We start from the raw sequence: 10631 nt of genomic DNA, 5'->3' as shown, positions 1-10631 counted from the left end.
CCCCCCCCCCAGAAATGCCGCGCCTCCCCCATTATGGTGCAAAAAAAATCACATCAGTTCCAGGAAGTAAAAGGGAGAGCTAGTAATTTGCTCTTAGTAAAAAATGGCCACTGTGAGAAGAATGGGGAGAAAAAAGAAAAAGTATGCAAAGAATAAAAAGCCTGCCTTTGTTGTCATTTTGAAGATATGAGTAAAGTTTCTCTTTAAGGTCCCGACACAGAATTTCAATTGGGTTGAACACTGGACTTTGACAGGACCATTGAAACACTTTGATTATTTTCCTTCTCAGCCATTGTTAGATTTTTCTGGTGTAGCCTAATATATGTCCCCATCAGAGTGCCCCCTTACACTGGTTGCCCTCTTTAACTGCTGTCCTCACATTCCTTAGTTACTTGTACCTAAGGTCAGGGGTGGCTGCAGGAGAGGAAGGAAGACAATACTTCTCCGTCCTCCTTTAAGCTCCATTCACACCTAGGCGTTTTGTCGCTCAAAGCTAGGTGTGACAAAATGCTCAAGACATGGAATCCCATTAATTTCTATGGCTGTTCACACCTGATTGTTTTCTTGCACAAAGTTTCCCATTGAAGACTACGGGACCAAAAACCGCAGTAATCTGCCAAAGAGTAGCTCATGTACTATTTCCAGCGACAGGCATTTTTCCGCTTGTGCCAAAACGCTCAGGTGTGAACAGGGTCTTATTGCTGGGTCGGGGAACACTATCATCAGGAGGACGCCGCAGTTCTAGCAACCAATGACTGCACAGGAGGAGGACACCAGACGTCATTGGTTAGAATGCCAGCGGTCCTACCAACCAATGACTGAAGAGGAGTGGGGACCTGCACTGGTTTATGGCTGGCTGTGGAGGCACCGGCCTCAGAGGCCCATGTATCCATTGACAGCCAGCCATATGCCAGCACAGGTTGGTGATTGCGGTCCAGACAGAACTACTACTTGGTCCACGTCCGGACCACGGTTCGCCTTATAGGTATCCCTGATCTAGGTCATGGTAAATCTTGACTTGTTCTGTAATGCTGAAGATGGTCCACTGCTCATCCAATCAGCTTCTTAATTTCTAATGATGTTCAGAATATACCCCAGTCACAAGGTAACTCAGTCACCATAATCCAAATACCATGGCATGGCGTTGTGAAAGAAGTTGATTGTCTAAGAATGTGAAAGATGTTTGAACATTTGCAAAACCATCCTGTTCCATTTCTACAATTCAATCACCATGATGTCAAAGTCTGGAATAAGTTAACTATTTGAGTTACATGGCTGAATGTGTAAAATTTAAAGGGTAAGGATGTTAAAATGGCATTGTAGGTGACAAATAATGATGGCCCCCAACCCTGTTTAGGGATGACTGTTATAGTATAAAGTGGATGGACTCTCATGCCGCTTGCAAATGTCATCTAACAGACAGAAACCACACAATATTTATTTAAGCTTTTAAAAATGTTTAAAATACTTACTTATGTGAACATTTAGTTAGAGCTAGTTTCAGCCATTTCTCTTTAGTAGTTTGTTTCAGTACATTCCTGTATTCATTTTGCAGCAGTAAAAGTGGCTTAAGAGCATTTTCAACATAAAACGACTGTCTTGTTGGTACCTCCTATAGGAAAATATACATATTTTTAAAATATTGCTACGCTAGAAATAATGTATAAAAGAACATTTTGTCCTCAATAATTCATCTGGCTAAAGAACTACTAACAACCATTGCTTAAGGTGCCCATACACTGTACGATTATTGTACGAGAATCGCAGGAAATCCCGTGATCGTACGATAATCGTACAGTGTATGGAAGGCGTGCGACCGTTTCTACTGTACGGTCGCACGTCTTCCGTCGAGCAAGCATGCTTGAAAACCTGTTTGCTCGACAACTGCCAAACGGTGGCCTGCTTGTTCGACAACTGCCGAACGGGCCGGTATGCGCACGCATACACTGCCCGTTTGCAGTGATCAGAAGCCCGCCCCTCATTGCAGTCATTGCAAGCCCGCCCCTCATGGGGGTGGGCTTTCGATGATCGCAAGTACGATCTGCCTGTCCAAGATGGGCCGATCGTACAAGCTTTTAATTAGCTTACGACCATCGCAAGACAAAAGTCTTGCGATGGTCGTAAGGTGTATGGGCACATTTACACTAAAACTAAATATTAAAATGTCAGATCATGTAATTTCACAATGTTGGCACACTATAGCCTCAATTCATAAAGCTTTATTTTAGCCATTTGACTATATTTATCAAATTATTGGACTCAACTGAAAACTCACTATTTTAAAAATAGGTATCCTATCCTGGTGTGTTAGCTTTGAATTGAGCTTTGTGTCTGTGTGGACAATGGAGCGGAAAAAAATTCATGAACTTGGGCAATGTTTGTACATGCCCAAACATTAAAGCGTATCTAAGCCTAAAATTAAAAAAAAAAATATATACAGTGCATTCAGAAAGTATTCAGACCCCTTTACTTTTTTTAATCTTATGTTGCAACCTGATACTACAGTTGTTTGAATTATAATTTTTTTCTCAAATCTACACCCAGTACCTCATAATGACGAAGTAAAAACTGAATTTTAGAAATGTTTGCAAATGTGTGAAAAGGAAAAACTGAAATATCACATTGGCATATGTTTTCAGACCCTTTGCAACAACACTTAAAATTTAGCTCAGGTGCCTCCCATTTCTCTTGATCATTGCTGAGATGTTTCTACACCTTGATTGGAGTCCACCTGTGGTAAATTAAATTGATTGGACATGATTTGGAAAACCACACACCTCTCTATAGAAGGCCTCACAGCTGACTGTGTACTGTATCAGAGCAAAAGCCATGAGGTCAATGGAACTGCTTGCAAGGCTCAGAGACAGGATTATTGCAAGGCACAGATCTGGGGAAAGGTGTCCATACACTGTACAACCATCGCAAGACCTTAGTCTTGCGATGGTTGTAAAGTGATTAAAAAAAATGTACGATCTGCCCATCTTGGACAGGCAGATCGCACTCTCGATCATCGCAAGCCCGCCCCCCTGAGGGGCGGGCTTCCGATGACCGCAATGCTGAAGGGGCAGTGTGCCCGTTATAGTAAACATAGCATGTCCGTTATCAATGAATAGGAACACTCTTAGAGGATTCCTGTTCATTGATAACAGGGGATACAGAAAAAGAGATAGGAGGACTTTGTGTCCTCAATCTCTTTTTCGATTTTAAAAGGGAAATATCAGGGGTCTGTATTATGTAATATTTCCCCGAAGCCCCTAAAAGTAAAGTAAAAAATAAAAATATTTAATAAAAAATGAACAATAAATATAAAAAAAATTAAGTTTATAAAAAAAATTAAAAAAATTAGAAAAAATTAAAATATTTTAATTTGAAAAAAATAAAATAAAAACATTTTTGGTATCGGTTTCGGCCTGACAATTTTTTTTATTTCAGTTTCGTTTTTGAAATTTCCATTTCGGTGCACCTCTACTACTAACACCTCCCACTCTTCTCCATAACACAGATGGGAGGGGTTATTAGTGCTCAGAGATTGCCTGCCCAGAGATTACACAACATATGCATAGTTTCCGTCTTTCTCTCCTGAATTTATGGACTCCAGTGGGGGCACAACTTGACAATGAAGGGGGAGAAAAGCAGCCATATAGAGAAAGAAATGATATTTTAAAAGGATACATAAGTGCAACACCGAGAAGAGCAGAGCAGGTGCTTGACCAGAGTGTGTAAAGCTGAATCTGTGCAAGAACTATGCAGTACTGCTGACAGGAAATGTAGATATCTAGCTACAATGGAAAGCTGTGAGGGGATGTTGAACTGCATAAAAGAACAGATAGGGAGATGGAGGATACGCTCCTCCTTTTTATATTATACAGGATAAGCGAATAATAAAGAGGTAAAAATTTAATAAAACAAACAAAACTTTCAATGATCAGTGCGTTTAGTAAAGCTACTACAGTGCGTTTAGTAACGCTAATTATCAGTGCGTCTTATCAGTGGCCTTCAGTTCACACTTGTTCCAAGTTTTATCAGGTGGATGTCTCAGCCTCTAATGCCAGTTTTGGTGACAGCACCCAGATTTGTATTACTGCCACCTATGTCATATTATTGATTTTTGATGTATTTGACAACAAATGTACCTTTATACACAGCAGAATAATCAGAAAACTTTTTTTATGTGACGATTTTAACCACGAACATTTCGGCTATCCCTAACTTTATCAATAACAAACCTGTCTCCTTTTTTTTGTCAGCTAAAACAGCTATATTCATAAACAATTTTACAGTGTGGATTCAACAATCCATAAAGTTTCATAGATGCTACTTTTCTTTTTCTACATAAAATGTTCCCAACACATGACACAAACAAAAAGACAAAAAAAACCCCCTACAATCAGCTTCTAAAAAAGAGCTATTAACACATTATAGGCTGCCCTATATAAGGGAGTTGTAATATGTAGAAATTTGGAAAAAAAATTATGAAATTACATATTTGTGATAAGACACAAAAATTGTAAGGAATTTGTGTGAGGATGGGTCAATTGTCTAATTGCCAATTGTCATTGTCTAAATGTTCATTGGCTGAACATGTAGGACAAACCAAGGCTGTAAGATCTGTTCACCCGCCAATCCCTTCTCCGCAGGGTACTTTCTTTCATGACTAAAGCTGGCCATAGATGGCTCAAATTCTGGCCGATTCCTGCTGAACCAGGTAAAATTTGAGCTATTAGTGGCCCTGCAAGCATACCTGGCTCAACTAAAGCCGATTTAAAAATCAAATGAGCCTGGGTGGAAAGATAGCGGCCGGATAGTGGGTGCGTCCCATCATTAGGGTTGAAACAACTAATCGATAAAATCGATTATACTCAATAATGAGAATCATCGTCAATGATTCTCATTATCGATTAGTTCTCCTCCCCGCTGGTGGCGGCTGCAATGGTCTGTGTCCCTTTCAATCCCCGCCTGTATCGGCAGAGGGGACACAGACCACTGTAGCCGGCACCAGTGGGGAGGAGAGACTGCGGTGGCTCTGAACTCCTCCCGCGCCTCCGCTACTGCCCTGTTCCTCCTCTGCCCGCCCCATTTATCTGCTGCACCGTTCCTCCTCTGCCCACCCCGTGCCTCCGTTTGTCTCCCAGTTCCTCTGCTGCTGCCGTCCTCCCTCCACTGCTCCCCCGTGTTTTCGCTGCTCCCCTGTTCTGGCAGCGGTAGGAAGCCGGTGGCAAAGCTCACTTTAGAAGCTGAGAGCAATATCCAGCCTGCTATTGGTTATTTTATATTGCAATAGCCAATAGCAGGCTAGCTATTGCACCCTTCCACTGCCTGCTGTCAATCAGCAAGGGAGGACCTGAAGGAGAACTCTCTTTCAGTTCCCTCCTCTGCTGATTGACAGAATTCAGGAGCAATAGCCAGCCTGCTATTGCAATTTAAAATATCCAATAACCCCATCACAGGATAATCCCGTCATGAATCCTCAAGTAGTTACACAGAGCCGCCGGGACTCTTCAGATTTGTAGAGCCAGCGGCCGGCTTTACAGGAGAAGCGATTCTGGTGACCCAGCTGCTGCAAGATCGCTTCTACGATCCAGTAAAGTGGCCACCCCCCGCCCGACACCCCCGCCATGTTTCCCGGGCTCCGCTGCCCCTCCTACAGGCCTTGCTTCTCTGGTGTCGGGGGGAAGCTGGGGAGGAGATCGGCGAACCTCCGTTCACCGATCTCTTCCCAGTACTATGCGACCGGGAGCGATGACCATAGCGGCAACCAGCACTCACAGTTACAATGGTGTTTTTACTCCTTTTCCCTTTTTTTGCCTTTGATCCGACCGATTTTCCCGCTGATATGTTGCTCCGCTCCTTACGATGCACCACATACGTGCCCAGGCACTCTGCCCCATGGGATCACATATATGTCAGATGATGCTGTTCTTTGCATATCCATTGCTTATAGGTTTACCATGCATGTGTCATGCGCTGTCTTGAATATTATGATTCTCCTCTTTTTGGGCAGTGGTATTGGTCTCTTCACATACAAGGATGTGTATAAATACTTGTCCATGTCTGTTTGCAATTCTCACTTGTTCTGCCTGATGAAGGGGATCCTGTGTGACCCCGAAATGTTGCAATAAGTGTAATTTTGCATGACACGTCAATAAAAGACGTTGCTCTACCTTGGAGTGCCGGTGTCCATAATTCCTTATACTGAGCTTTGGGTCATGGTAGGTTACTAGTATATGTCCTCCTGTGACCCTTAAGAGAACTATGACACTTACACCATAGTTCTCTTTTAAGGTTATAACAGGCTGGCTATTGCTCACAGCCACTGCATGCTGTGTTGACATTCAGCTGCCTCAGCAGGCAACTGTCATTCCCCAATGAAGTGGAAAGGAACACTAGGGGTCTAACAGACCCCTAATGTCCCCTTAAAGAGAACCTGTCATCTCCAATGTGCTATCACATAGAGGGCTTGTGAGCCCCACCATGTGATTGCAATAAATTATATTAGTTTCACCTTTTAAGTTGCATTAGTGAAATAAATTAACTTTGCACGATATTCTAATTATTTGAGTTTCACCTGTATATATATACACATATACACACATATATATATACACACACACACAGATATACATGTACATACACACACACACTCAGTAATTTTTAGTTTCGTTCGATAGAAAAAAAACTGCGGTAGGAATCAAATAACACTCTAAAAGCAGCTGTGCTTAATATGCGAGTACACCCAAAATAGGAAAAAAAGAAAATGGCACTGCGCTTCACAAACTCAAAAAATGTATTCCTAAAATGTGAGAATTTTTATAAATTGTGAAATTGTCACAAACTACACTATGGGATGCCTTTTTTCTCTCTATGAGCACAAGAGAAGGTGGAAGATGGAGGAATAGTTTTATACGGTTTTGGAAAGATAAGCCAGAGCTGGGAGGAATCTACCCCAATTTATTGTCGGATTAAAAACAAAGGAGAGGATTTGGTTCTATTTATATCAACTAAGCGCTAATTGTTCATCTGAAATATGGTGAGCAATAGGAGTCGGTGAGTGCGGCCAGATCTTATCTTTGAGCACGGGAGACTGGAGAGCACTGATTCACTAATTGTTTATGTATTCACGGATGTGTTGTTGAATATAAGAGTTGTAAGATATATCCTCACATATTTCAAGGACTTCATTGTATCAAGAAATAATGGACTTCACATATGGATATGTAGATTAAGTGGGAGTTGTACATCACTAGTGAGATTTAATACAGGATTTTCTATATGTACACATTTTATGAGATGTACTAGCACATCTTTTTTTTTTAAATATATGTTTATTATGGTTTATAGTGTCTAGACCATCAGACCAAGAGTTTTTTTCTATTAACACAGGTGTTGTGTATAACACAAAATTGTTTCATCACTTTGTGACAATTTCACAATTTATACTATTTGTCTCACATCTTAAGAATATTTTTTGAGTTTGTGAAGCGCAGTGCTATTTTCTTTTTTCCTATTTTGGGTGTACTCACCTATTAAGCACAGCTGCTTTTAGAGTGTTATTTGATTCCTAGCGCAGTTTTTTTCTATCTCACATTACCAAAAAATATATAATTGTGCTAGTACATCATTTTACTTATAAAAAATCCTGTATTAAATCTCACAAGTGATGTTAAAACTCCCACTTAATCTACATATCTATATGTGAAGTCCATTACTTCTTAATACAATAAAGTCCTTGAAATATGTGAAGATATAATTTCCAACTTTTATAATCCACACCACGTCCGTGAATGCATAAACAATTAATCAGTGCTCTCCACCATGCTCAAAGATAAGATCTGTACAGGTAAGTCGCCAGGATCGCTTCTGTTGTAAAGCCGACAGTCGGCTCTACAAGTTTAAACAGAGTCCCGGCGGCAAAAGTCGCCGGGAGTCTGTTTAAACAGCCCCGATGCTGGCGACGTACACTGTACGTCGTCAGTCACGAAGGGGTTAATACAGGATTTTTTTATATGTACACTTTCTATGAGATGTACCAACACAATTATATATTTTTTGGTATTCACATTTTTTCCCCCCCTCTATGTTTATAGTGTCTAGACCAGTGGTGGCGAACCTTGGCACTCCAGCTGTTCCAAAACTACAAATCCCAACATGCATCTGCCTCTGGGAGTTATGTCTGTGGCTTTCAGAGCCTTGCAATGCCTCATGGTTCCAAAACAACTGGAGTGCCAAGGTTTGCCACCACTGGTCTAGACCATTAGACCAAGAGTGTTTTCTGAACTATTATTAGCACAGGCATTGTGCAACACAGGTGTTGTGGATAACACAAAATAGTTTTATTACTTTCTGACAATTTCACAATTTATAACATTCTCACATTTTAGGAATACATTTTTTGAGTTTGTGAAGTGCAGTGCTATTTTATTTTTTCCCATTTTTAGTTTCGGCCTGACAAATGTTGCTGCAGGTGGTGCGTTGAGGTGCCATTCATTTCAATAGTATCCCAAATGCACCTTCGGTCCGCAGAGTGATCGCCCGCACTGGAACGCGCAGTACTGCAAAGCCTTGTGTCAAACTAATAATCACTAGCAACTTCTATTTGTCTTCTATGAAAGGTAACCGAATGACGCACAAAAAAAATCATACTTGCCTTGTTCGTTCTTCTGTAAAGCCTAGGGACTTCTTGAATACTTTTCAAGTAAACCAGACAAGATGCACTAAGGTCCAGAGAGATTCTGTTATTTATGACCAAAAGAGGCGCTGATAATGAGGTGAGAATGTCTTCCAATGCACCTAGAAATATATGGGTCCAAAATAAAATACAGTACTTGTGGTTTGTAGTATATGTAAACCATAAACACATAACCGATCTTATTTGCTCCATTTGGGACTGTTAAATATTCCACTAGAAGCATTCTGTTATATTTCTTCAATAAATGCAAATTAAAAAAAATAAAATACCTGTTCATTCTACCAGATATCTTGTGAGCTGACAACATCCTGGACTCTTTGCCTGTGCGACACTCTTATCAGTTACATTGTTGAAAGCCATGGACTAAAAAACACCTCCCCCTTTGTTGTAGAGAAGAGGAAAGGGAGAGATATTCTGCATTCTTGCCCTGGGATGTCAACACTGCTCTTCGATAGAGTAAAATAAGTGTGTGTTGTCATCCTAGGACAGGGGGCATTTTATTTCCAGGATTACTACATGAAGGCATAGGAAAATAAAGCTAATGCAGCCACCACAGCTAAGACCTGCTTTATATTACATGGGTTTAGATATGCTTTAAAATGCAAATGGGGCTATATTTACATCAAGCAATATAACTGGTTTTTACTTTGAGTTATGAGGAATCTTATATTCTAAACACATGAAAAACTGAAAACTTAACATGGTAAAATATCTTTTAGAGTTTAAGAAAAAAAACATGGCTTCAGAAAGGTAGACAATGACATAATTAAAGCCCCTCTTCATCTAAACTTTTTTTTTTTTCAGTGTTAAATAGTGTGAGAAAGGGTGGATGGGACTGGCAAGCACAGACCAGGATAAAAACCTGAAAGAGGTTCTAACCTTTCACACTCTACATGCAATCTAGATTATTTGGATTGATGGGTGATTCATGGAACCACATCCCTTATAATCAAGATTTTTTTTTTTTTTTTAACACATACTTTTAAAAAGGATTTTAAAAAGCGCAACTCACAAATTTAAATTTGATAACTTTTTATCATGACAAATATAAAACAGATCTTAAGACCAGATATAAAAAAAACATTTGGATACATGCAGAGGTAATTTGGTCGCTTAATAAATTTCGTCATAGGTTTCGTCAACAACACTTTTTCAGTGACTAAAACTAGACTTAAACTACATAAAAACTAAGTTATGATGACAAACTATAACAAAAATATATTGACATTTTAGTTGACTAACTAAAACTAGACTAAAATCTTAGGGAGAGACGATTTGGGAGGAGATCCAATCAGAACTCTTTGGACTTTCATTCCGGTTCCATCCTTAATGGACGGCTAAAAGTGCAATGGCATTACAGCCAATATAGGTTTTCATATTAACCCTTTCGCTGCCAAGGACGTACGGCATACGGAGCTACAAAAGTGCTTCCAGCTGGCCAGCTCAGTATGCCGTACGGACCTGGCATTTACAGTTCTACTATAAGCTGAGTTATGATGACAGCAGACTGTCACATTACCATCTTTTTATTCTACCGGGCCTGCGCTTTCAGAAAATATATGGTTTGGGGGGTCTTTTACAAACGCTAGTAACGCAGCAGTTGAAAATCAAATCAATGGGAAAAGTTGGCGGCATCTGGAGCCTCTCATCCCTGTCTGCAGCCGCTCCAGGAAGGGATCTGTGACTCCATGGATCCCCGCTGCTGACCCCCGCTTGTAGGGGCTGTGGCAACGGGGATAAAAAAAAATCTCCAGGGTTGGGGGGTGGGGCGGAAGAGCAATCGTCGGCTGGCGGGGAGAAGCCACAAGTTTAAGGATGGCTAAGCGGTGAGAACGGAGCCGCTGTCATCCTGTCAGTTTCCGGATGACATCGGCTCTGTCGTGGCCGTACGGAGGATCGATAAGTATCAGTGATATTTACCGATCCTCTGTGCAGCACAAACACC

At 40.7% G+C, this 10631-nt stretch overlaps 1 protein-coding gene across 1 annotated transcript in view; it reads right to left on the bottom strand.

The window, feature by feature from the left end:
* COG2 (component of oligomeric golgi complex 2) overlaps positions 1 to 10631 on the bottom strand; it is a gene marked incomplete at its 5' end in the record, with an annotated part of 124154 nt that overhangs the window by 26997 nt on the left and 86526 nt on the right. Inside the window, 2 exons of the mRNA XM_018573383.1 lie at positions 1473 to 1612; positions 8645 to 8787. Coding sequence (XP_018428885.1) covers positions 1473 to 1612; positions 8645 to 8787 — 283 coding nt within the window. The remainder of the gene's footprint in view (positions 1 to 1472; positions 1613 to 8644; positions 8788 to 10631) is intronic.

This window comes from Nanorana parkeri, unplaced genomic scaffold, assembly GCF_000935625.1.
Source record: "Nanorana parkeri isolate BGI_ZX_2015 unplaced genomic scaffold, ASM93562v1 scaffold2356, whole genome shotgun sequence".
Taxonomy (NCBI): domain Eukaryota; kingdom Metazoa; phylum Chordata; class Amphibia; order Anura; family Dicroglossidae; genus Nanorana; species Nanorana parkeri.
This window is presented reverse-complemented; position numbering and strand designations above follow the sequence as displayed.